General features: G+C 40.2%; 1 protein-coding gene across 1 annotated transcript in view; it reads left to right on the top strand.

Moving 5' to 3' along the window:
• Positions 1–15,820, top strand: part of fstl4 (follistatin-like 4) — a 214,611-nt gene extending 198,791 nt beyond the window's left edge. Inside the window, exons 14-16 of the mRNA XM_084374357.1 lie at positions 3,365–3,472; positions 10,873–10,982; positions 11,177–15,820. Coding sequence (XP_084230483.1) covers positions 3,365–3,472; positions 10,873–10,982; positions 11,177–11,879 — 921 coding nt within the window. The 3' untranslated portion in view covers positions 11,880–15,820. The remainder of the gene's footprint in view (positions 1–3,364; positions 3,473–10,872; positions 10,983–11,176) is intronic.
• The last annotated feature ends 12,063 nt before the right edge of the window (positions 15,821–27,883 follow it).

Consider the following 27,883-nt stretch of genomic DNA (forward strand, 5'->3'; position numbering starts at 1 on the left):
TGCACCTTTTTTTCTTAAATGCTTCATATTTCTCCAAACCTTCAGTCTCCAGGCGTGTTTTCCAGCAGATGCTAGATGAAGGCCGTGAACATGTGCACTAATAAAGGCTTTCGTTGTTTTTCTTGCTGTTGCATGCAGGGAAAGTGCACCTTTGTCAATTTTTTTTTTCAACACAAAGGGCCTCTAACCTTCACACTGATGTGTCAGACCCGAGCCAGCTAACCTCCCAGTGGGCATGGTGGAAAAAAAACAGCACATCCGCTAATTAAAAAGGAAGCCAGATGGGAAAGACCTCTGGTTATGTAGTCACTTAAACATACTATGCTGGAGAGGCAGCATGCAGTCGTCATCCAGGTTTCTTTCATGTTTTATTCTTTTCTCTGTGCCCCAATGAGCATCTTGCTTTCAAAATTGTTCTTTAAAGTAAAAATATGTTTAGGTTTCCTGAATGAGGAAGTCAGTGATCTGCAACACCATTTATTAATGCTCTTATTTGTCTTACTTTTTATTTTGTACCTACAGTTTCCATTATGCTTTAGGGCGTGTGAGTTAACGTCAGCATGGATTCAGGGAGTTACCGGTGGCTACAATCTGTTTTTAGCTTAGCTTTGTTCACGTTCTTAGCAAATCAGAAGCCGTAGTAGTTACTTGCACTTCTGCAGTTATAAGGAAAGTCTTTTTCCTTTTAAGAATTTATTTGCAAAGGATTGAGTCATTCAGCCTCAGAGGGACAAAAAAAAAAACACAGTCCACCTGTGGTTTTCAGAGCGGTGTTTCTTTTTCCTTTTTCAAATGGTCTTTGGTTGAATAGACACCACCAATTTATTTTTCCTCTTCCCTTTAGTTCTATGTATCTGGATAGCTTTGGAATGCGGTGCCAAGTTTTTGGCTGTAAAAATCTCTGCCTTCTCTCGACTCAGCTTGTGGCGTTCAAAGCAGCAGAAGTACATGTGGAAAACTCAACATCAAGATAATCCACAGACCTTGTTGTGAGCCGTTCCTTGTAAGAACTATTTTCTTTCTTACCAAACTACAATCTGCCAGCCATCACCCCACAGAAGGAAGTGTGCATCTACTGATGAAGGCCCAAAAATAATGCAACACATTTCATTTGACTTTTATTGGATATCCATGTACTCGCACATATGCACCCATATCCCAATATCCCTAACCAATTTTGAGTAGTGTATAAAAACAAGGGAAAAACAATATTAAACGGCTCCAAACAGCTCGTCAGGAATAATCCAAGTCCCCGGGACCTCTGAGATCCAAAACTGGTTTGAAAAGATGTGATTTACACCCTCGACATGCAGTGAAGCTCGTGCACCCTCTCCAGACGAAGATCCTCCTAAATCAGTTGGGTACATCAGATCTGTCGGAGACTAGGATTGCAACGTTTACGTTTTAAAACAAGTCCACATCTACTTCAATTGTTTCCGAGAATGCTGCAGTGCTGTTTTGCTGTGAAGCTCCAGAAATGTTTTTTAGATGACAAAAATTTCCATGACTTTCCATCACCGTGAGGGTCAGTAGATAATGAATGCATTTTCACTTTTGGGTGGACTTATCCACATCCTGTGCTGTCACAAGCCTCTTGTCCTTGAGTAGGTGCACGCTGTCCCTTTAAGCCTTTACAGCATCAGTTAGCTACAGCTGCTATAATCTGCTGCCATGACGTTTAGCACCAGCTAAAGAAACATGAGAAGCTGCTCCCTCTCTTTGGACAAACATTCGTGAAAGAGCAGAAGTCTAAACTTTTGTGCACCTAAACGTTGCTCATATCTATTTATAACACCAACATTTATTCGTACAATTTGGTCCTTAATTCAACTCTAACATTTCCTTCATGCTGGTGTTTTAAGAGATGGACACATCCAGTCCATTTCCTGCCAGTCTGCTGCACTGTGGCCTGACCTCGGTTTTACCTCTGCTACCATTTTATGGAGGAAGCTAAACGCACGCAAAGGCAAATTCACGTGTACAAACATACATGCTGAGTTGGCACTCGGCTGACCAGTGCAGAGCAGAGGGCCGGACCTCCCATTACTGAACACAGGGCTTGTGGTCTCGCTCCGCTGGTGAGGGTGTCAGCAGCTCCCTGTCCACCCAGCCAGAAGCAGGGTAATGGATTGTGTTATTCTTTGTTGTTGACATTGCAGCAGACCTGAGGTTGAGTACACCCCCACCACCACCACCGCACACACACACACACACACACACACACCACTGCTCTCTGCTCTCCCTCCCTCCCTTTCACTCTCTGCAAGTTATTTTCTATTTTTTCTCTTCTTTCACCTGATGTGTGTCAAATATCCTCACCACAATCTCCCCAGCAGTAAACAGTGTAAAAGTGCACATGTTGTACACTTTCTCTTTCTCTTTCTGGCGTTCACGCCTGCTCAGTACGAGATGCGGTAACAGCTTACTCCTGAGAATGTTTTGTTGCTGGCTAGGACGCGGGGGTCCATTTTAACAAATTTGCAAGGTGCTACTTGCAACATGAGATTATTTCCTCTCACGTCAGTTTAGACGCATTTAAACTGATTAAAACAAACACCAAGCTTGCAACACAGGCACGAGCAGGCGGAATGAGTCGTGTAGAAAACGGGACACTGGCTCCTTGTGCGATGCAAGCAGCGCTCACAAATTGATTTTATAAAACTTGGCTACAGTCTAACCTATTATTTAGTTAACTGAATTCAGCAAGGTGCAGTTTTTTTGCTTTTATCCATCAGTTTTGGATGTTGGCCTCTCTTTAGGGGTCCAACTAAAGAGCGCTTAATGGTGAGGTAGTCCAATCTGGTCTCCCAGTTGCCAAGCCCTGGTGTTTGGTTAGCAATGTATACCATGATGCAGGGAAACGGGGATGTTTTCTGATGATTATCATGATTATCATACAGTGAAAATCTCATACAATTGTAACTCAACAAGGACTATATAATTATGTGATATTGGATGATTGAGGCCGGCACAGACAGTTTAGAAAGATGAAAATGTAATCAGCTGATACATGAGACATTGTTGACAATATTGCCTTCAATTTCATAATGAAGAATTTTGACCGAGATTTGTTCTGAGTCGAGCATTTTAACGTTGAATAATAAACTGCCCTCTGGTGGAAAGCTATGTAATGACACTACTTTCTTTGTTGGCATTTCTCTGCTGCAGTTTCTTTGTATCATAGGTAGAAATATTAGCAGATAAATAACAATACAGCATGCAGCATCTGTGATAAGTTGGTAATGCTTGATAACATGCAGGTGGAGTCGTGTATGTACAAGTAATGTAAATATCAGCTTTGGTGACTTTTCAGCACCATGGACAGAGCTTCAACTCTTCTCCCTCTTCTCTCCGTCTCTTCCAGGCAGTAACAACAGATCCTTTTCCAGTGAAGATGCTCTATGACAAGTCACATGACCAGGTGTGGGTCCTCACATGGGGGGATATGGACAGAACACATCCAACACTTCAGGTAAGGGTGTTTTTGTGTCTTTGGTCAAGCTTACTGCTGTTTGCAGCCAAAGCCGAATTGCTTCCTACACTAGACGGCTAAATAACAACAGGGATTGAGTTGGTTTCATCCCTACCTGCACGCAAGGTGACATGTTGGTCCGTGTCGACGCTACAATCTCAGTATAATTAATCTGTTAAGTGCACAGGAAGTTCATCCCCATATCAGCCTCATTTTAAAATCAGCTCGGTGATTATTTACATAAAATTCAGCCTCTAAAAGTACAAAATAGTCTCTTTAATACTGTCTTATTTCTACAACTATTCCCCCTACACACACACACAAACACCTACTTCTGCTGCGTGTACTTGTGAACTCTGATGAGCTATTATCTTCCTCGGAGAATATAATCTATATAAGCTGTAGAAACTTCACAAAGAGAGGAAAACGCCGCCTCGTAACTAATTGAGCTCCGTTGTGTGCCCGTGTCCCTGTTTACGAGATAAGTATTTGCGCGACAACATCTAATCTATGTATGTTTTAGAGCATTTACCGAGCCAGCAGAACAGCGTCTCACAGCTGCGGTGTGCCTCGTGCCCGGCGTTCCCTTTGGACCGCTGGTGTTGGAGGCTTCACAAATGAGAAATGATCACAGGTGCGCTTGTATTTAATCCACCTCGGGGGATTGGGTGAGGCGAGGGAAGGGAAAGGAGGATGCAGGGTCGAGGAGGTGGAGGGAAGGAGAAAAGGGAACAGAGCTGGTGCCCGTGGGAGAGGTGGGATGCTGCTTTTTATGGGGCCAGCATGTGTGTGTGTGTGTTAGAGTGTGTGTGTGTTTGTGTTTTCCTGTGTAACAGTGGAGGACACTGCCACGACTAAAGCCACCAAGGGGATCCCACTGTAATCTCTGTAATAGACACAAACATGTTTATTGTTCTGCTCCGTCCCATTGGACGGAAGGATCCCATTATAATCATGTGAGGTGTTTACTGTTCGGGGGGGGGGGGGTTGTGCTGTGTCTATTCATTATGGAGATTGCAGAGGGATGATACACTCAAATTTACGATTCTTCGGAGGATCTTTGGAGGGAAATGACTCATTTTATATGCAGGAAATCACTCGCGGCGTTGGCTTTAAACACTGGTGGTTTCAAATAAGTTATTAATAGTTAATCAGCGGTTGTGGAGCTGTTAATGGTACCGCAGTCGTTTGTCGAATGGACCTATAAATAATGCTTCTTCATGAAGTTGTAGTTGTGTTTCTAGAAGAGAAACGGTTGAGAAACTAACTAACGGTGGATTGTTTTGGAACTAAAGGTGCCACTATGGTCTGGCAACAAAATGTAGTGACAAGACAGCCACCTGTGTGTGGGTGTTAACAGATACTGATTCACCATCTGCACGGCCAAGTGGACGGCATGTGTGTGTAGCATTGTACCTTTTCTTCATCGAGTTTAGGAGCCCAGACAGAAATATGCATTATTTTAGTGTGTATGCCTGATTTAGTTTTAATAATTATTATCACAGATATCGTATATTAATATCGCCGTATCTGTTGTTTGACATGGGTTGATATGAAAACTGTTTTTTTTCTAACATAACACAGATGCATGTGCACCAGCTTCTCTTCCATTCCTACAATTATCAATAAACGGATGTAGATCCCTCCTCAAACATATTTACTTGTTTGGATGTATTGTAATGTTTTACATCCAGAAGAACAGAAAATAAGAGGTGCAATGCACGTTTAACCGGCTGTGTTTCACCAGTGAGGTTCACCCACAGCATCAAAACAGCGGTCATTACACACAGCTGTGGCTATTAATAACACTGTGCCCGCATTTGTACCTGTAAAACATCAGTCATCATTATTAAATGGTAGAAGGATGAATAATGGTTAACCTACAGAGCTCATATTCAAACAGACTTTCGTAAGTAAAGCTTTATTTCTATAGTACATCCCTAACGCCGAGTTACAACAAGAACAATATGGATTAAAAATAATGTATAAGAGAAATACCCAGCACAGAGCATACACAATACAAAAAATTGTCAAAAGTACAAAGACACTAAAGCATACAGAGATCCATGATCCAAGCCAGCCAAGAAAGTGTGTACTCAGCTGATCTGATGGGGAGATTGTTTCAGAGTCTGGGTGCCAGCACTGCTCAGCCGCTTCTGGCTTTAAGTTTAGCACGTGGAATAACAAAGATGTTCTGGTTGGATGACCGAAGAGGATGGTTAGTGCTGTTGAGGGTCGGCAGCTCAGAAGTGTAAGCGGGGGCCAAATCACGTAGTGCCTCGTACACGATTAAAATAATCTTAACATCACCTCTGAACTCGGCTGGCAACCACTGCAGAGAGGCTAAAATCAGTGTAATGTGGGATTTTTGACCAGTCCTCATTAAGAGCCTCGCTGCTGCATTTTGAATTGGCTGTCAAGTCGTGGCAAAAATGATAACACGAGACACAAGATAGTAACTCAGACTGCAAAATGACACACAATGAAATCGGCAGACAACCTAAACAAGTTAGTCATGACCATCTTGTTGATTCACCGCAGCTATCTGTAGAAAAACGTGTGTACGCACTGTCTGAAGTTAGCACGAGGTACCAGATTCTCAGAGCACTTCTTCTTCTTCCGGGTTGGAAATTCGCGCACGTATACTGTATATCCGGCCTTCGTGTGCTGGCTGGAGATTTGTTTCTGTCTCAGTTAAGGTGCTGAGTTGTTTCTACACTTCCATCAGAGTTTATAATCTCAAATGAAGCAGAAAATTCTTTGAAAAGATGTTTTTCATCACAGACAAAAACAATTTTCCCCTCATATAATTTGAGACAATCACAGTACAGACGGCAGCTTTGCATAACATTTCTCTCTCTTTCTGTGGCAGAAAGAGAGAGAAATGTTATGTGAACAGCAGAAAACACCATTTCTGGTTTTGTTTTTTTCCCCCCCGTTTATTCATTTCCCCTCTCTTTGCAGTCGTTCAGGAGTAATGAATAATTAGAGAGCAGGGCATGAATCACTCAAAAATGCAATTGCAGGGAAACCGCATAATGGATTTGAGTCTACGTGGATCACGTCACAAATAAATGGTCTGATAATGTCGTTATCATTTGGACTGAAAGTAATTGACCTGTTCGGCAGCAGCCTGTCACGCAGGCCCCCGCTTCGCTCCAGCGGATCATACATGTGCATGAGTGTGTGCCCTGTGTCCGTGCATGGTAATGTGTGCTGCTCATGCTGTGTGTAGCTGTGTGTTGATGAGTGTGTGTGTAGCTGTGTGTTCGGCTCAGAGCGTGTGGTACTTTTTAAGCAGCCAAGTCTTAGGATGGCTCAATATCTCTGTGTAAACATCAGAGGGAGTGTGATTGTCAATTCATTAGAGAAGACAAATGGAGGAATCTCTGCCGGGCAGAGAGAGATGTGGCCTTTCAGACTGTCAGTCCGGTCTGAGTCTACGTGCCAAGAAGACATTTAACTCATAGGCACTTTGTTTTCCTCTCTGCACACACACACACACAGACACACACAGGATTTCCCATCTGTTCCCTCCCCATTCGTCTTCTACGAGGTTTGCCAAATATATGTTTAGGACTGATTATCATTATAAATTAAATCATTATTACGATGATACAGGCTGGCAAAAATCATTTTCATCTTTTATTCTTGCAAACCTCATAAAGCCACTTTTTAAGTTGGGGTTTTTATTCCGTATGGCCCAGTTTTGTCATGTTTTGTTTTGCCTGTTCTAGTTTTTTTGACCCGTTGCTTGTCTGTCTCATCCCTCTTCAGTGTTCACAGCGCAATTATTACTACTATTATAAGTAACAACACAACTACAGCTAATGCAGTACCCTAGATGAGCAGAGGTGCATCGTATGATAACCGTCAATTTTCGTTTCATCAACCCAGAAACCAGTCGTTGCAGGTCGGGCTGGGTCAATTGACATGATTGGTGCTACAATATCTGAATATCAGTACTATAACCAAAGCAGGTATTCTTAAATGCCTATACTTTGAGGTAAATTACCATGTTTATGCCAAACATCTTGGCGTGTCACTGTACACAGAAGTCGAGGTTCAGTACATGTTTGGTAAATTGGAAATAAGCAACAAAAAATCCCAAATAGACTCTCACATGGGTCATATTTTAAGCAGGTCTGATAAACAGCAACAGGTAATACGGCTCTGTTCTCTTTGGCCCTGTCTGCTTTCACTGCTTAAAGGTGTTGAACTACTGTTTTTTGCCTCGCTCACATCTGCTCAACATGTTTCCACTCACACACGACTGTCAAACAACGCCAACACCCCGTCCTCGTAAGACCCATCGTTCGTATGGCTGCATGTACCGAACCCTGATGTCCGTACCACGGCCGTTCAGGGTGAATGCATGAGCCGTTACACCCCTATAAACATCTCAAACACCAATATGTTTTCCTGCAAGAACTTTTCCTGAATAAAGAAGAGTCGATTAAGAGCAGATGTATTATTCTAGACGGGGAACCTTTTTGCATTAACGCTGCAAGTTGTCAAACAAAGGCAAATCTACAAAACAAATTAACACAACTTTTACTATTTGCAAATGTGGACGATTGTGTGGCATCAAAACAAATGAAATGAAATTAGCGTTTGACATGAATACCTGATCCGTGCATTAGCAAACATCTGTCTCCTTCATTATTCTCCTCTTATGCATGCATTTAAAAATCTTTCATTAATCCAGTTTTTTTTTTAATCTTGCATTGATCTTCAAGCAACGAGCCACTGCGAATCCATAATATGCTTTATTGCTCCCCCCGAGCAACAGGATGAGTAATTCTGACAGTATATATAAGAAGGACAATTTCTGTAGCCATGTCACATGGTTGTGGAGTTACATGAAAGTGCCTTGTGAGATTTATTGAATTCAGTAAATGACATAAATACACTGGAGCGTTTCAGGTACTCCATCTCATTTGGATGCACGGTAGTTAGATAAGAAATGTAAAAAATAAAGGCTACTCAAAGCTTCTGGAGAGTGAATGTTGTTGAGAAGCAAAAGCTATTCAGTCAGAAACCAAATCCCCCCCAGGTATTAGGGCAGCCAGCGAGGCGGGGCCGGAGTAAAACTCCACTGGGCCTTGTTGCTGAGTGTGTGGATATGAAATCCCAAGGATGAGTGATGACAAAGGGAAGCTGGTGGCATTAAGTTGAGAGCACCTGCAGCCCTGGAGACCACAGCGGCTGCCTAATAATACATGAGCGATACTACCTTGAACCTCATTAACTCCCGTCATTGTATTCTGCAACTGTTGTAATGACTTCTTTTTTAATGAGGGATTCTTTTCATGTCTCGCGAAGCAGCGAGAAAAGCGGCAGATCTATTTTGTTAAAAATGGATGAGAAGGTGGGATGGGTGGAGGAGTAGAGAGAGCTTTTTGAGGAGTGTTGCAGGAAAAATAACAACTTGGCAACTTAAACTGCTATTTTTATTTCCTAGCTTTTGATAGTTCTGAGGGAAAGAGTGCGGCGCCCGGCCCCCCACTGGGCATCAGGTAGATGTTCAGCCGCAGCAGCGCGAGCGTAGACATCAAAATAGATTTCACACTTAGTTCTTTCCTTTTTAAAAACAGTCTCCTATCTGCTCTCTAGCAACATTTGCCTTGGCGTCTAAACCTAGAACCGCATCAGTGAGCCAAGTTTCCCTGACAGTGTCTGAGTTGGTTCACTGTGGCAGAAGGCTTACGAAGCAGAAGTCGACTGGTTGCCTTTATAATAAACGCACAGTCTCACATGCGTATAGGTCCCATAAACCACTTCAGTCGTCCTTGACTGTGACCTGGCGATGAAGGAGGCATGCGTGATGAAGCGCGTGTCACAGACAAGGCGGTGCATCGGGAGCCCATCAGAAGTGTACGCACTTTGCAAACATGCTGATTCAGTGCCGAGGAGCACGACGTGAGCGATGGAGGCCGTTATTGTGGTGCGCGTGCTTCTAAAACAACCATCACTGAATAAGACGCTTTATCAGACAGCTGAGGTGGGCCCCCGCGTTTCATCAGCTCGAGTCATAAAGTGCAGATGTTTATCTGCTCCGGGATATATGGGCACATCACCTGGACAAGCTCCGGCTGTTAAGACCGGGAGATATACGAGCCTTTAGTTCATTTACAGAAACTAGCGGCGTTCTGATGAAGCTGAAAGGTCACGGGTTCAATCAAAAACACTAGTATTTCATTCTTCATGAGCATCTTTTAGCAAAACACTCGACTGAGACCGGATATTTAAAGACTTTTTTTACATGAACGCAACTGTTTTTAATAAGAACCCCTATGATTTGTTACACTTGTCGGTGCTCTGTCAGACAAACACATTTAATTAACATTTGTGCGCTGCGATGTCTTGTAACGTATTGGCATATTCACCGATACCGACTCATCTGAGATAAATGTCAGCCTGCCTGACTAATTGGTTTAGTTCTACGCTAAACCTCAATCTTTGAAGTGGTTCTCACAACGTACAGGACTGAAGTCTCATTCATCCAGTCTGTTATGTCTGGAGGCAGTGCAGCTAAAGCATACATCCTCCCTCTGTATTTTCCTATTGAACACACAGATGTGTGGTTATGTACTTATACAGTATAATCCCAGAAATATCCGATCGGCCTGTGTGGAGGTTGAATAGTAAGCAGATACCAACGACTTAAGATTCAAAAGAGGTTTGTCCAGCGGAAAGTGCTGACAAGCTGATTTTCAAAATGTAAAACTGGTTCTGTACATAACTTGGTCACAGTTCTTTTAAGTTATTGCTTCTATGTGACTCTATAATCATCATGAAATAGTTTGTCACGAGAAAAATGACTGTTTCTCATTACATCGTTATCTACAGTGGTCCTAAGTAAAGATTTGCTGCTTTTTTTTTTGTCTTTTATGACGGCAAATGAAGTGTTTTTTGAGTTTTGGACTGCGAGTTTGAAGAAAATAATAAATAAAAGCAACATTTTTTGACATTTTATCGACTAAACAAACAGATCTTTCATGCAAATAATTGTCAGATTAATTGTTTGTTAAAATAATTGACAAGGATTTTGTACTACGACATTAAGCATTCATAACTGAGAGCTGCATAATGTCAAAAATTACCAACATTTTAGTACATTTTTCCATATTCATTTGCAAAAGTCGGGTCAAATTTATTCATGAAGTAGATTTAAAATCAGGTCATGTTGACCAAAGTGCCGTACAGATTAGAGCAGGCAGCTAGAAACACAAATATAAGACACACCGACATAAACGTCAGGGACACAAACACACAACAGTTATGTTTTGGCCATGTTATTTTTTGAACGTCTGCCAACAAAACTTGACTTTCTAATCGTTTTCTATCTTTGTGTTGGTGTTTTAATATTCATGCTGTCCTGTGCCATTTGTCGACAGGTAATTCCTCAAGCCAGCGTGGGAGAGGTACATCACGCCATCCGCACAACTTTCCAGAGAGTCAACGACTTCTTCATCCCTCCAACCAACCTCATCATCACCCACGTGAGGTAAAACGGCACACACACGCACACACATACTCAACCACCTCTGACTTTAAACACAGGCGACCTCATTGCTCGCTCATCACAGCCGACCTTCTGAAGTAAAGGGGAAAAGAGCAAATGAGAATTCTAATGAGAATCTCGATGTGTGTTAATCTAGAGAGGCTATTAACCTTTTTCTCTGAACTTTGTCGTTTCAGGTTCGCCTTCGTCTTCCTCAAAAATGAACCCGCGGTGCACAAGATCGACCTGGAGACCTTCCACCGCGTCAAGACCATCAGCCTGAAGAACTACAGCTGTATACCTGTCAGCATGGCCTACACACATCTGAGCGGCTTCTACTTCGTCCAGTGCCAGAGCAAGAGCCGCCTGCAGGCCCCGCCCCAGCTGCTCATCGACAGCGTGACGGACGCGGTCATCGGTCCGAATCTAAACGTCACGGGCCAGCCTTTCGTGTCGCCCGACGGCCGATACATCGTCACGCCTGACCTGCAGAGCTCAACGCTGATCGTACAGACAGTTTCGTTCCAGGGGGAGCTGGGTCTGAACCAAGAACTGGACGAGTCCATCGCTGTCTCCGATCTGGCTTTCCAGCCATCCTTCACCGAGTCCAACCAGCACTTGGTCGTAGCCACCTCAGGCTCAGGCACGGACCTGCTATTTGCCGATCTGTCCTCGGGCCGCACTGAGGTTCTCCGGAGCCTCAAGGAGCCTCTAGCCCCACAAGCCTGGCCCTGGGGAGGCCCCAACAGAGTGGTGGTCTCCAGCGGGTTGTTCGGACAGTACCTGGTGACGCCGTCGGCCGAGTCCCTCTTTGTCCTGAACGGCAAACAGAGAACGCCGCACTGCGAGGTGTCAGACATCAAGAGAGGGAACACAGTTGTGTGGGTCGGCGAGGTATGAGTAAAAAAAAAAAAAAAAGTAAAAAAAAAGAAAAAAGGGAAGAAAAGAAAGCAGGGGATGTAGGATGAGGAGAGACGTAAAAGGGAAAAAAAGGAAAGATCAGGCCAAATTACCTATAATAAAGATTTATGTGAACATAAGTTGTGGACTCAACCCTGGGACTGAGCAAGAAGGATACACGCCTGGGTTTATTGTAACAAAAGTACACTTAAAAAATAGAGTAATTGAGAAAACATTAAGAAACCCTGTTGTGATATTTCTATTGGGAGAAAGTGTCAATGCCGTTCAGTGCAACAGTGATCTATGTGCACTTAACTATACAGAATTGTACATTATTGCACTTCCTTCCATGTTATCACAGCAAATAGGTACCTGACGAGGGGTTATTAACGAACTATGAACTATGCACAATGCTCACTTTTTTTAGAGTAAAAAGCTTTCCGATTTTTGTTTATCTCAACGATGTTTGTCGTTTTTCACCAGTGCTGCATATAATCACCACAAACTGTCCGTCTGTCCCGTCTGCCTTTAGTGTATGTGTGTTCTGAGTCCTTTTAAAAAGCTACCAACCCCATCTGTTTACTCGCCTTCGTCATGGTATTGTACTGTATCCTCCCTCTGAGAGCTTTCATTCTCCTCATGCCGGCAGAGGTTGGCTTTATGCACTTGTGTAATACCCTCTATTTACATTGTCTATCCAAAGAGCCCGATTGGTCCATTAGCCGTCGACAATGGATGTTTTCGCTCGCGGAGGGAGCCCGACCAGAAATGAGCGGTACATCTAGTGGTCTCTTGCAGTGGTATAATCTGTCCCCCGCTGTCTCTCACATTTATTCTGTACCTGCAGCACAGCTCGGTGCTGTGGAGCCTGAAAATGCCACTTAGCAGATTCCCTCAGGGTAATGACTCCGCTTTACGCTGACCCACATGCCAAGGCTGTGCCGAAAAGTGGCATCAACTCCGCTATCTGAACTGGCTGTGAGCATTTGTACTTCCTCCCAGAGAGCCGTGCGTCAAGATCAAATCCAAAGGCAGGTAGAGGTGGCAACTGTTTAGCGTTTTACTTTCAGACTGTAACAAATAAAGATAACATATTTTTATCAGTTTCTATCAGCTACATACACACTGGAAAAAAATAGGCTGCATCTCAACACCTAGCAGCCCGTTTCAAAAGTAGGGATACATTTTAACAGACATTAGCAATACGCGGTTTTAAGCAACATCCACTTATTGATTGACGCTTGTACAGGTTTCTTTATCATAATTCTTATTAATAACAATGTGTACCTACTTTTGAAAAACCCCGGTATTATCTGTCTCGAGGCAGCAACCGAACAAACACCAGCAACTCACGACTCATACGTCAAAACAGCCGATGTTTTCTCTCTGTGGTTCGAGCTGCATCGCCTTCTGTGTGATTTACTTTTTGCCATTCGCGTTAATCATCGTAACGCTGCTTCTCGGCATTTGTAAAAAACGTTACCAGGAATCACAGTAACCATAGTGTCTCTGAAGCATCGCTGCCTCTTGACAGTAGCGCCGAGATGTGTTAGCGCTGTCGACACACTGGGCGGCTCGTAGACGTCGGGCTGAAAACGGCTTTTTTGTTCTTCCTTTTTACTCTTTATGCTGCGTAGCCTTTCTCTGTGCCTCCCAGCCTCAAAACTACCGCTAATAAAATGGATAACCTCGATAATTCAGCTGTCATAAATGTTCTCTCATTACACATTATAAAGTAAATCAGGAGCCGATTTTTTGATAAGCAGCCAAATATATAAGTTTACCCCCACTAAGCATTTAAATCCTTTGTATTTGTAGAAGCTGCCTGACATTACATGGATAAGAACTACAGTAATGAAGTGCATACTTAGAATAACTAATATTTATTGTATTTCTTGAATGCGCCAAGAGAAAGTCAGCTGAAGCGTCATGTTCCACAAAACATGTCTGGGGCTTCACAGCAAAACAGCTGGGACCAGTTTGAGTTAAAAGTGAAAAAATACACAGAAAGGCCCCATACAGCTAATCCAAGTCTCTGCAAGTCCAGAGATCCCAAATTGTTTTGAAAAGACGCTGGAACGAGGAAGAGGAATCATGATCATGAGATTAAATTTGCTGTTGCATGTAAACATCAGACCCTATTTATCCCGTCCCATGTGAACAGTTGAACTGAAATCTTCAATGGGAATATTAAATATTATCCATGTAAACGTAGCTACTGTAGCTGTAAACTAAAAGCGTTAGCACGCACCCTGTCTGGAGTGAATGCGTTAGCTCGACTGCGTGTCGAGGGTGTTAATAACGTCTTTTCAAATCAATTTCATTTCCAGAGACGAGCTGTATGGAGCCATTTTATGTGGAAGGTTTGTTTTTTTTACATTATAAAACAAGTCCCTATCGTCAGCGTGTTGGCTGCGAAAAATCATCAAGTTGAGTAGATCGTGACTGAATTTTCATTTTTAAGTAAACATTTAAAAAACGGTTCGAAAACAGCCAAATACAAAAAAATTTTACATGGAAGACATAATCCAGAACAAAAACAATGTCAACTTTCTGTTAAATCAGCTAAAAAATAGTGGACTACAGAAACAGTGGCACTCAGGCTCAACCCCTGCAGGGAAAGAGCAACATTTTCCTCCTGCTGAAATGTGATTGGCAGCTCCCTCGCACAAAAACTGTATGTAATCACTGAACAAATGCTCACAGCCTTCAGGATTTTGTAGTTGCTGACCAAACAAAGACCGGCCCACCCACCAACCAAGATGTCAAAGTCCAGCTTTGGGTGTACAAAAAAAAACCTCTGTGGCAGTCCTGTAAGAGAAGCGTACCGCTGTAACATCCAGCTCCGGGTGTCGTGACTGGAAATCTATCTGCTCATGTGTTTTATTTATGTTTTGTTTCCCCTTCCAAGAAACAAACAGCAGCCCAAAATTAAAATCTAACCCATCTTCTCCTAATACGTAGTTGTGCCTGTAACTCCCCAATGCGATGCCATGTGTAGGGTAGAAAAACCAAGCTGTGTAAGAAAAGAAAAAGTAAACGCAGGAGTGAAGCAGACTTGTCGTTCTCGTTTCGTGATTCTTAGGTATTTGCTGCTAATCTGCCATGAAAATCCATTCTGGCGTCGAGAGCCTGTTTGATGAAACCAATCGCAGGCGATGACTTATACAGTACCGATTCTTAGACCACTGTTGCACTGAGGAGAGAAATATAATACCTGACATATATTTATGTTTATTGGATGGACGTTTGTCTGATTGGTAGCCCAGTTTTTTCTCACCGTGTCAATGGATAAAAAGAAAAATATCCTGTTAAAGTATTCCGGCTCTGATGCTTCTTAAAGTCACCACCCTCATCCGAAGTCACTCCCCCGACGGCTCCAAACGAGTAATCTACTCCTCCCACATGCATGTAATGAAACAGATCCTCGACATGATTATCATTGACCCTCTCTCGGCGGTCTCTCACAGTCACACACACACGGTTTACAGTTGCTTGTGAAAAAAAAAAAGTCACTTTTCTGCCCTCTCATCGTCACGTCTGTCAGCTTTATCTCTTAAAGGTCGATTCAGCAGTGTGACATCGCTACTAGAGCCAAGGAGAGCAAGAACAAAGAGACTGCACCTGCGCTTGCTGATATAACTACATTATTGGCTAGCTCACGTTGTTTCGTTTCGGGTCACCCTCAGTGTCACATGACTTATTTCCGTACCTCTCCTTTAACCCTCAAAGTAAACGGGGGGGGCTGCAGAAGCTGAACCGCTTGGTGTGATAGACATTGATAGCAAACCACTGTTGTAGATAACATTGTTCATGTTTAGAACACGTTCAGACATGACAAAAACTGACTGTACAGTTTTCTTTATGCATTTTGTGTGTTCTGGTTTATGAGGGAATTGTTTTGTAAGAAAAAATCGAATTAAATATATTGTAAAAATCAAGTCGTGTTTGCCGTGTCTTAATACGTTATTGATAGGAAGTCATGACTGTTTTTCAATAGCAATTAGTCTGATAATCACTTTGGCTAATAGTTTGGTATTTAAATGTCAAAACAGTTTAAAAAATTATTCTTTCTGCCACAGAAAAGCCGCAAATTCTCACATTGAAGAAGCTGGAAATGAAAACTGGAACATTTTACAGATTATTTAAAGTGTTACGGTTTCATGTTACGTTGATCGATGTGATCTTTTCAACACTACTGTCGCACGTCATTCAACAAATAATTATCTGGCGTGAAGGCGACATGTTGGTTGTTTGTGAGACAAAACAAGGAAATTCCAATTTTTCACCATTTTTCTGACCTTGCACGGACACGGATATTGACTAACAACAATCGTTGGTTGCAGTTGTAAACACTTAATTTCACAGTTCTGTAATCTCTTAATAATTTCCTCAAAAGGACTGTGTAATTTGGTGCTAAGAAGCGCTCCATTTAAACCCCAAGTAATCGTTCATTCATGACTCATTTATTTATAATTGGAAATTTTATTCTTCGTTAAATGAAAAGTGCACCAACTGAAGACTGTTTCTGATTTTGCTATAATTACACACACACACACACACAGGGAAAATTAAGAAAATACAGACTGTCAAAAACATTTTTACCTCGGTCGTCTTCATTTGCTGAAATGATTAACTGGTCACCAGAAAATTCATCTGCGACAATTCTGATAATTAAGTGATTTTTTTTTCCAAACATTCACCAGATCAAGCTGCTAGATTGTGAGTTTGCTGCTATTGTATACCTGAAATGATAGAAAATGGACAATTTTTTTGGTTTTGGATTCTTGGTCAGGCAAAACGTGGAAAAATAAATCCTGTCTACTGTCATCCGTCCTTTTTTTTTTACAGATCTGCACCAAAGGATAATGAGGTCTATTCTGGGCTGAGACTCATCCTCCGTCCAAGTTTCATGAAAATGTCCAGTAGTTTTTGTGAAATCCTGCTGACAATTAAGTGATTTTTTCCAAACATTCACTAGATCAAGCTGCTAAATTGTCAGTCTGCTGCTATTCTATACCTTAAATGATAGAAAATGGACACATTTTGGGGGTTTTGGATTCTTGGTTGGGCAAAACAAGGTTAAAGAAAGTGGAAAAAGAAATCCGGCATCTGTCCTTTTATCCAGATCTGCACCAAAATTTAATGAGGTCTATTCTGGGCTGAGACTCATCCTCCATCCAAGTTTCATGAAAATTCGTCCAGTAGTTTTTGTGTAATCCTGCAGACAAACCAACAAACTGACACGGGGCTAAAACAAAACCTGTTTGGGCGGAGGTTATTAATCATTACCACATACAGTACAGAACAGTATATTGCAATATTCCTATTCTGTTATAATTGTACATAAAAAGTACTATTAGAGGACAAATCCTGCATTCATAACCTTCGGACAAAATAAGACATTTGAAGATGTCACCTCACCTACGAGAAGCTGTGATTTTCTCATAATTTTCTGACATTTTGCAGACTGAAGACTTGTAGATTAATCGAGAAAATAACTGTCATTTGCAGCCCTGCTGAAACGTTCAATAAGCCAGAGTTCATGGTATTTAATCACATTCTTCAAACAAGGCCTCCAAATACACACAAGCTACCTCTCAGCACCTTGGAGGTGTTACAGCTGACAAGGTTAGACAGAGCGACAATTTCAGCTCCTGGAAAATTACTAGATATCCCCGTCTGAATGTGACATTCATCCCCCCCGTCCCTGCCCTCGTCGCAGCCGCCGTCATTTATGGGCTCGGTCCTCTGATGAGCCGGCATCGAGCTGGCCTTCACTCCTGTAAAAGTTAATGTAATCTATTGTCTATGTGTGCTCAACACGCTCCCAACAATCCATGACCATCACTTACAACACCGCTCTACTGAGGGACGCTGTCAATACCCTCTCCGTCAGTGTCAGAGCCGCAGAAAGAAAGAATAAAAGACTTCCTGGAGCCGAGAATCTGATCACACAGACAATTAGCATCCTGTTCACGCCTGCTTCAGTTTCCTGTGAGTCACAACGGAGGAAGACGGCAGCCTTCATCCTGTCTGCGAGGCTGACACCACAACATGATCACACTTCTAGTCATCATGATCACTTTCATTGTTCACAATCTGAAAGCAACTTAAAGTACAATATGAATGTAACTCCACAAATAAAAATCATGATGGCGGCTGCTTCTCTTTACATTGTTTACAAGTGTTCGGGGGAAAGATTGCTCACACTGGAGACTCACACTGGGCTTTTTGTTATTTCAAGTACCTTGCGTGCTACGGAAGCTCTGAGGGTCAAGTAAAGAAACTTTCTTTTTTTTTTCTGGTGAGATTTTTTCTAGGTCAGACATAGCTTGTTTTCTCTCCTGTGTTTATGACTGGAGAACTGGTGAGAAAAAAATATTAAAAGAGAAAAAACTTTTGCTTTTTCACTCGGTTTCACACATGAAATAAACACTTTTTGTCCTAAAAATTTATTTTATCAGTTTCACAGGTGATTCTTTTTTCCTTCCCCTGAAAAATGAAGAATAAGTTTTGTCTTAAAAAATTTGTTTCACACGTCATGTTTAAAACAAATCTTTGTTTCACACATTTTTTCCTCCCAAATGTTTCACACATGAATTTAAAAAAATTTGTACTAAAAACATTTTTTTCTCAGTTTCCCACGTGACTTTTTTTTCTCCTGAAAAATGAAGAAAAAAATGTTGTCTTAAAAAAAAATTGTTTTACACATAAACTTTTCTCCTCCTGTAAAAAAAACTTGTCCCCCTGCGAGAAAATTTTAAAAAATAATTGTTTTAAATAACTCAGTTTCACACATGAAATACACATTTTTTGTCCAAAGAAAATAGTTTCACGAGTTTCACACATAAAAAAAACATTTTTTCGCCTGAAAAAAAAATCACTCAGTTTTTGTTCTCCTAAATCGTTTTCTTTTCACTAGGTGTAACATATGAAATAAATATTGTTTTTCCAAAAATACATTTTCTCAGTTTCACACGTGATTTTTTTTAAAAACAAATGAAGAAAAAAAATGTTGTTCTAAAAAATGTGTTTCACACAGAAACATTTTTTCTCCCGTAAAAAAAAACATTTTTGTCTCTCGTTTTCACACATGAACGAATTTCTTCTCCTGAATTTTTTTTCCAAAAAAATTACCCCTGAAAAAAACATCAGTTTCACACATGACAAAAAAATTCACTCACTTTCATTTATAAAATAATAAAAGTCTGCTAAAAAAATAGTTTCACTGAGTTTTTCATGTAAAAAAACATTTCAGTCGGTTTCAAACATGAAAGAAATTTTTTTTGAAAAAACTAATTTTGCCCAAAAAAAATTTTTCTCAGTTTCAAACATGACTTTTTTCTTGGAAAAAAAAAATCACTCAGTTTCACACATTTGTTTTTGTTCTCCTAAATCGTTTTCTTTTCACTAGGTTTCACATATGAAATTAATATTGTTTTTCCAAAAATAAAGTTTCTCAGTTTCACACGTGATTTTTTTTTTAAAAATGAAGAAAAAAAATCTTGTCCTAAAAGATGTGTTTCACATGGAAACATTTTTTCTCCCGTAAAAAAAAACATTTTTGTCTCTCGTTTTCACACATGAACGAATTTCTTCTCCTGAATTTTTTTTCAAAAAAATTACCCCTGAAAAAACCATCAGTTTCACACATGACAAAAAAAAATTCACTCACTTTCATTTATGAAATAATAAAAGTCTGCTAAAAAAAAAAATTGTTTCACTGAGTTTTTCATGTAAAAAAACATTTCAGTCGGTTTCAAACATGAAAGAAATTTTTTTTGAAAAAACTAATTTTGCCCTAAAAACTTTTTTCTCAGTTTCAAACATGACTTTTTTCTTGGAAAAAAAAAATCACTCAGTTTCACACATTTGTTTTTGTTCTCCTAAATCGTTTTCTTTTCACTAGGTTTCACATATGAAATTAATATTGTTTTTCCAAAAATAAAGTTTCTCAGTTTCACACGTGATTTTTTTTTAAAAAATGAAGAAAAAAAATCTTGTCCTAAAAGACTCCTAAAAAACATTTTTGTCTCTCGTTTTCACACATGAACGAATTTCTTCTCCTGAATTTTTTTTCAAAAAAATTACCCCTGAAAAAACAATCAGTTTCACACATGACAAAAAAAAATTCACTCACTTTCATTTATGAAATAATAAAAGTCTGCTAAAAAAATAGTTTCACTGAGTTTTTCATGTAAAAAAACATTTCAGTCGGTTTCAAACATGAAAGAATTTTTTTTTGAAAAAACTAATTTTGCCCTAAAAAAATTTTTCTCAGTTTCAAACATGACTTTTTTCTTGGAAAAAAAAAATAACTCAGTTTCACACATTTGTTTTTGTTCTCCTAAATCGTTTTCTTTTCACTAGGTTTCACATATGAAATTAATATTGTTTTTCCAAAAATAAAGTTTCTCAGTTTCACACGTGATTTTTTTTTTAAAAATGAAGAAAAAAAATCTTGTCCTAAAAGATGTGTTTCACATGGAAACATTTTTTCTCCCGTAAAAAAAAACATTTTTGTCTCTCGTTTTCACACATTAACGAATTTCTTCTCCTGAATTTTTTTTCAAAAAAATTACCCCTGAAAAAACCATCAGTTTCACACATGATAAAAAAAAATTCACTCACTTTCATTTATGAAATAATAAAAGTCTCCTAAAAAAATAGTGTCACTGAGTTTTTCATGTAAAAAACATTTCACTCGGTTTCAAACATGAAAGAAATTTTTTTTGAAAAAAATAATTTTGCCCTAAAAAAATTTTTTTCTCAGTTTCAAACATGACTTTTTTCCTGAAAAATGAAGAAAAAAATTTTCCCTTAAAAAAATGTGTTTCGCACATGAAAAGATTGTCCCCTGCAATAGAATCAGTTTCACACATGAAATTAAAAAAGTCTCATGAAAAAATAGTTTCACTGTGTTTTTCATGTAAAAAAACATTTCAGTCGGTTTCAAACATGAAAGAAATTTTTTTTGAAAAAACTAATTTTGCCCTAAAAAAATTTTTTCTCAGTTTCAAACATGACTTTTTTCTTGGAAAAAAAAAATCACTCAGTTTCACACATTTGTTTTTGTTCTCCTAAATCCTTTTCTTTTCACTAGGTTTCACATATGAAATTAATATTGTTTTTCCAAAAATAAAGTTTCTCAGTTTCACACGTGATTTTTTTTTTTAAAAATGAAGAAAAAAAATGTTGTTCTAAAAAATGTGTTTCACACAGAAACATTTTTTCTCCCGTAAAAAAAAACATTTTTGTCTCTCGTTTTCACACATGAACGAATTTCTTCTACTGAATTTTTTTTCAAAAAAAATACCCCTGAAAAAACCATCAGTTTCACACATGACAAAAAAAAATTCACTCACTTTCATTTATGAAATGATAAAAGTCTCCTAAAAAAAATAGTTTCACTGAGTTTTTCATGTAAAAAACATTTCACTCGGTTTCAAACATGAAAGAAATTTTTTTGAAAAAAATAATTTTGCCCTAAAAAAATTTTTTTCTCAGTTTCAAACATGACTCTTTTCCTGAAAAATGAAGAAAAAAATTTTCCCTTAAAAAAATGTGTTTCGCACATGAAAAGATTGTCCACTGCAATAGAATCAGTTTCACACATGAAATTAAAAGTCTCATGAAAAAATAGTTTCACTGTGTTTTTGACTGACTCGTTTCACACATGAAATTTTAAAAAATGTAAAATAAAAATTTCCCTGTGAAAAAAATTATTTTCACACATGACGAAATTTTTTTTCACTGTTTCACACAAGTTTTAAAAAAACTAATTTCACACAAATATTTCTTCTCCTGTAAAATACTTTATTTTTTTCACTCGGTTTCATACATAAAAACAAAATTTAAAATTGTTTTCACCATTTCACGCATGAAATCTTTCTCCTGAAATTTTTTTTTCCTCGTTGAAATTTCGAACTTCGACTTACAAGCGTTCCAGGTGCACGATGCCAAGAGTTAACAAAAACGTAGCTCACTGTAACAAAATGATGTGTCTCTGGCAAGTGGACATATGTTTTGGTCCGGGAGGCGGACACCCTCTCTACCTTTAAGAGTAGACTTAAGACCTTCCTCTTCGATAGAGCTTATAGTTAGGGCTGGTCCAGGACAGGCCCAGGCCTGTCCTGGACGAGCTCTTAGTTATGCTGCTATAGGCCTAGTCCGGGGGACAATGACACACTGAGCTTCTCTCTCCTCCCCTCTCCTCTCCTCTCCATCTGTATACATTATGCCTGTATACATGCCCCATCTCTGCATGTCACTGACTTGCTTCTTCCCCGGAGTCCTTGTGCTTTCTAGTCCTACAGGCTCCCTTGGATCCTGGCCGCGCCCGGGTCGTGGATCGTGGATGCGCCCACTGCTATGGCCCTGCCTGATCGTGGATGCGCCCACTGCTATGGCCCTGCCTGATCGTGGATGCGCCTACTGCTATGGCCCTGCCTGATCGTGGATGCACCTACTGCCATGACCCTGCCTGACACCCACCACTACTGTCGCTAATATTAGTCACATCTCTGTTACATACGTTCCACTACTATTATCGTACTGCATTGCTACATACCATCCTTGCCATTGATCATTACTACTGTTATCACTAGTAATCACATTTCCATGTGCATTTCATCATTATTGCTGTAATACATCTTTGTGTACTTTCACTCCTGTCAACCATCGCTTATAATTGAATACATTGTGATCTCGTTGATCTGCTCTGTACATGCGACATCTATTGCACGTCTGTCCGTCCTGGGAGAGGGATCCCTCCTCTGTGGCTCTCCCTGAGGTTTCTTCCGCATTTTTTCCCTGTTAAAAGGGCCTTTTTTGGGGCAAGTTTTTCCTCACTCGAATCGAGGGTCGAAGGACAGAGGGTGTCGTCTCTGTACAGATTGTAAAGCCCTCTGAGGCAAACTGTGATTTGTGAATTTGGGCTATACAAATAAAATTTGATTTGATTTGATTTGATTTGAGGTAACAGCCGTTATCATACATTTGATTTTACGGCACTTTTAAACCCGGAAAACATATCTAAATACTTAATTCACTTACCTAATGTAATTTAAACACTGTTGGGTACAAATACATCCGACCCACTCACCATACGTGTTCTGTGACGTCAGACAACTGCTCCCTCATGAAGTCGGTGTAGATGGATGGAGAATTAAAATCCCTAGGGGACACCTGGTTTTCTTCTTCTGTGGTGGAGAGTGAGAATCCTCCAGCCTGTGAGGACCAGCGAGGCTTAAATTGCCTCAGCGGGCTCATTTGTGTGAATCTCACTCCGACTAACAAGGTTACTCACCTCCAGCACCGAACCCAGTGGAAAGCAGACCTGGGTGAAAATAATACTTGCAAATTAGGTTTTTTTTTTTCTTTCCCTGCTCGAACGAATGTGTCGAGTTTGATTATTTTTTTCTGAAAATAACTGATAGAAAGTTACAGAAACCCAAGAAATTTACTTTTCTTTCACAATGTTTATAACAAAGACGGATAAGAAACCTGCTATCTGGTCTCTGGGGAAAATCAGACAAAGTTCACGCTAACAAACACCTTCAAAAGAGATATGTTGACATTTATACTGGAGGGCTGCTGCTTCATGCCTCTAATGAACATGACCCGTGTGAGAGCATGACTGCAGCCGGAGCTGCCCAGCTGAGGACGAGACTCCCGTGACATTTTTATCATCGGAGCTAGTTTGACCTCTGAGGGGTTTTATCGAATACACACATCTGTGGTGACACTTTATAATACAGCCTGAAGTTTACAGTGTTAAATCATTATGTCAGTCAGATAGTAATAAAATACTTAAAAGGTTCTTACCTGGTTCCCAATAGAAGCCGCCGAGTCTTTTATTAGGGTGTGATTCATACAACCAAATGACACCGTAAATGACAGGCTGTTTTATAAAGTGCTACCACAACTGCCATAAAATATGTTTGAGGAACTCAAATACTCAGAGGGATTATATGTCGAGGATTAAGTGATAATTAAATCACTCCATCTTTAAGTGTGAACGCAGCACTCGTCACTTTTTTTGGCACATAACAGATTAAATGTCAGAGAAGTTTTGGCGAGGAAACATTTTTGGTTTAAGCAGGATTAATATTGGTATAAGAGTTGAGTAACTAATATTGAACAGCTCCGGTCATTTGGCTCTGAGATGCTTCTTTTTACTCGAAGCAGAAACCGAAGAGTCAAACCCCTCAGACATACGCTGACAGCGCTAATCACATTATCAGATAACTGGCTGTTTGGGCCACCATCTGCGAGTGTTAAAGAAACATACTTCATCTAAAAGACGAGCAAGATGTTCTTTTGCACTGTATGAAAATCTTTTCATCAGAAGACGCATCAAAACATGTGATCATCAATAGAAATACTGTAGCATCAGCAGGCGTGGGATCTTTTCTTTACCCTTCCTTTGATTAAAGTTTATCAGACCAAGATCCAGCCTGCGTCTTTGGGAAAAAATAAAGACAGGAAAGCTTGCTACATGAGGCTGGGCTAAGGAGCGGCACTATGAGCCAGCATGCCAACAATGACAGCATTAATGTGCTGGTTTCAGGCAGGAAAAGTCCAAAGATCATCACAATTCATCCTCTGGTCACCATCTATGTCTGTACCAAATTTCACGCCAAACCATCCAAAAGTGGTCGAGGCAGTCGAGTCTGGACAAAAAGCTGTGACTGGACCGGTCAAGACAACACAGAGATGCTGGAGGTTGGGTCGTTAGCAGCACGTCTGATACATGTAGCACCACACCGGAACACAAGCCCCCAGCATCCAAGGTAACAAGAGCAGACACGAGCTGTTTCTGAGCGCTGCTGCTCAGGTATGTGGACACACTGTGAACATTCAGAAAGAGAATCAGCAGTGATGTTTCCTTCATTAGAGCTGCCGCTCACGGTGCAGAGGAACAGACATCCAGGCGTGTTCTGACAGGAGTCTGTCATCAATGCATCATTCATCCCAAACTAAACAAATAAACAAACAGCAGTGATGAATATCAGATGTGAAATATGTGGAGAAAACTATAGTAGGAGCCACTTCTGCTCGTGGTTGTTACGACGTTACGAGGCAAAATCAAAATGATCAGAGCGCAACTGTGACAAGAGATGTCAACGTCAGAAGGCAATGATGTTCCTGTATGGATCTGATTTACAGAAGGTCAACTCCAGGTTCACTATCTCCTACTCAGACATAAATATAAATATAAAAGAAATCCAGGATACAAAATCACCAGCGGCAATACGGCCAAGTGCATCAACCACTCAATTACTTGCAAAAAAGGCAACCAGCTGCACGAGGCCGAATGTTTTCTCTAGATTATTCAGATGATGTTATCATGTGTGTATTAACATCAATATTTTACTTTGTAAACGCACAGTTTTTGTGAATGTTGAAATATTGTGACCAGCAAAAATCACGTCATCATCAATTTTAGATTTTTTTTTTTTTTTTTTTAACACATTTTTTTTTTTAATAGATAACCTGATGAAGGTCTAAGTACTGAAACATTGTTGTCAATAAACTTAATTACAAGTGAAGTGACAGTGTGCGGGAGTCTTTTTCCTGATTTTGTCGGCCTTCGGTCTTCTACTCCTTCGTCCTTAAGGTGTGCAAAACCTGCACCCTGCAACCCTTTTTTTATTGAAAATAAAATGCAAAAAAAAAAGTGCTAATTTATTCATATCGGCATCAAAATATCATATTTCTTTCATATACTGTTCGGTTCTTACAAAAAGATCCATATGCGCATGTTGCCGCTCTGGTTCTGACCTCTATGAGGAGGAGTAAAACTCACAGGCAGCATCATATTTGTCATATTTCTTTATTAGCTACATGGTTGAGATTGGGCAAAGATCAAATACAGACATGCTCACACTCCGGACAGTCAAACCGGTGGAAGTCACTGTAGGTCAAGTGTCGCTGCAGAAAGTAAACACACCGCTGCTCACTTTAATCTTTCTGAACAAGCGACCGAGCTGAATGTGGAGAGGACGGTCGCCTGTCAGGACGAGGCTGAGCACCGGCAGACTCTCCTCCCTGCTGTCCTGAGGCCCAAACTTAATACAGGCTTCAGTTACAGGTGGGCTGGAAACAGTTTCACGTCTTATCCCAGCACAACCGACTACCAAATAACCAGTCTAAGAGTCTACAGCCATGCTAACATGCTAATGTTTAGCACGTGTTGTGTTTAGCATATTCACATGTTAACGTTTGATAATCAGCACCAAACACAAGTCATAGCTGATGGGAATGTGTGATTGAAACGTTGACATCATTTTGGGGCTGAATTAAACATTAAGTGATCTTGAAAAGATATTACATTTCATCCTGAGGGAAGCATTAATGTCTGTACTAAATTTCGTAGCAATCCATCTAATATTTATTGAGACATTTCACCCAAAACCACAACTGTGAACATAATAAAGGCACTAGAAGAGAAGTCAGGGGATCACCAAATCAACAGGGTTTATCCTCCAGGGATCATAAATGTCAGTACAGATTTTTATGACAATCCATCCAGTATTTGTCGAGATATTTCAGTCTGGACCAAAGTGCTGAACTGACCGACAGACCACTGAGAACACTGCTGCTCGGATGGTCCCGTTTCCTGAGTTGGGAAGTCGTTCTTCCGACTTCGGTGTGTTCACATGCATCATGAAGGAAGGACAAGGACGCAATGGAAATGATACAATGACTACACAATGCATGACTCTGGTAAAAGTTTCTTACCATCAACCAAATTTTTACTTTCATCTGCCATATTTCAGCGTCATATGACGTCAGATCGAGTTAACAGAAATATACAATCAAAGAATAAGCACATAAGATTAAAAAAGGAAATGCTAGGTTTAAAAAAATAACCTGTTTTTGATACTCGACACTGAAGACGCATTCAGAAGGCACCGAGCGTCCTATCCTTAGCTGTTTACTTCATTCCAGACTACAAAAATACTCAGAACGCCCTCAGAAAAGTCGTGTTTAGTTTATGGTTTTATCTCAGATACAAACAGCATCAGAAACTCAGATTCTCCTGGGAGTCTGTGATAAATACATATATTTTCACATCAGAACGGTAAAGTCAGTTTCTGTCAGTTGCTGATGTGACATGTGACCATTAATAAGAGACACAGCAGTGATGTCTTCATCACAGGTGCTGGTGTTCATACAGACAGTGAAAGGAAACCTTCTCCTGACAGGAATTTGTCAAGAATATGTCAGCCATTAGAGCCAAAGCGCAAAATAACAACAGTCATAAATACCAAATGTCACAGGGAAGTCTGCGGTGCAGTCGGTGTGTTTATGGCAACTGTGACACTGTGAGACTAAATCTCTTTCATTACAGCAGTCATGCAAGTAATAACGACAGGTATTAGAGCTGGATGTGATGATGGCTGTGATGCACGGAGCGTCAGAAATCAAGGTGTTGGGACACTAATGTGCGAGACACATCATTCATGAGCGAAAGAAGAAATATAGTAAAAATATGGGAAGTCAAGGTGTCGTCAACTGAAATATGAATTCTGCTCACTGTTTGTTTAAAGAAATGTACTTTAGAATAACACTGCAGGTGTTGGGCATATGTTTTGGACATTGTGGTAACAGCGTCAAAGCTTCAGGCCTCTGGGGGTCGAGGGTCAGCGTTTCTAGGCTCTCAAATAATGCACAGTCAATTTTTTGTGGTGTGCTACTGACTGGAGCAAAAAGTCCAGGAGAATTTTTCTGCTATCTGTCGAGCGAAAAAACATTTCAGGAGAAAAGTTTTTTCATGTACGAAATCGAGTGAAAAGACAAAAAATGTGTGAAGTCGAGTGAATAATTTTTTGTCAAGTGTGAAACCGATTGAAGAAAATAAATAAAATGTTAAATGAATCTAGTGATTTTTCTTTTTTCCATGTGTAAAGTTGAGTGAAAAAGACAAAAAAAAAAATTTTTCATGTGTGAAATCGATTGAAAAGCAAAAACAATAAAAAATTGTGAAATGAATC

Source organism: Pagrus pagrus (genome assembly GCF_965226575.1).
Source record: "Pagrus pagrus genome assembly, chromosome: 14".
Lineage (NCBI taxonomy): Eukaryota > Metazoa > Chordata > Actinopteri > Spariformes > Sparidae > Pagrus > Pagrus pagrus.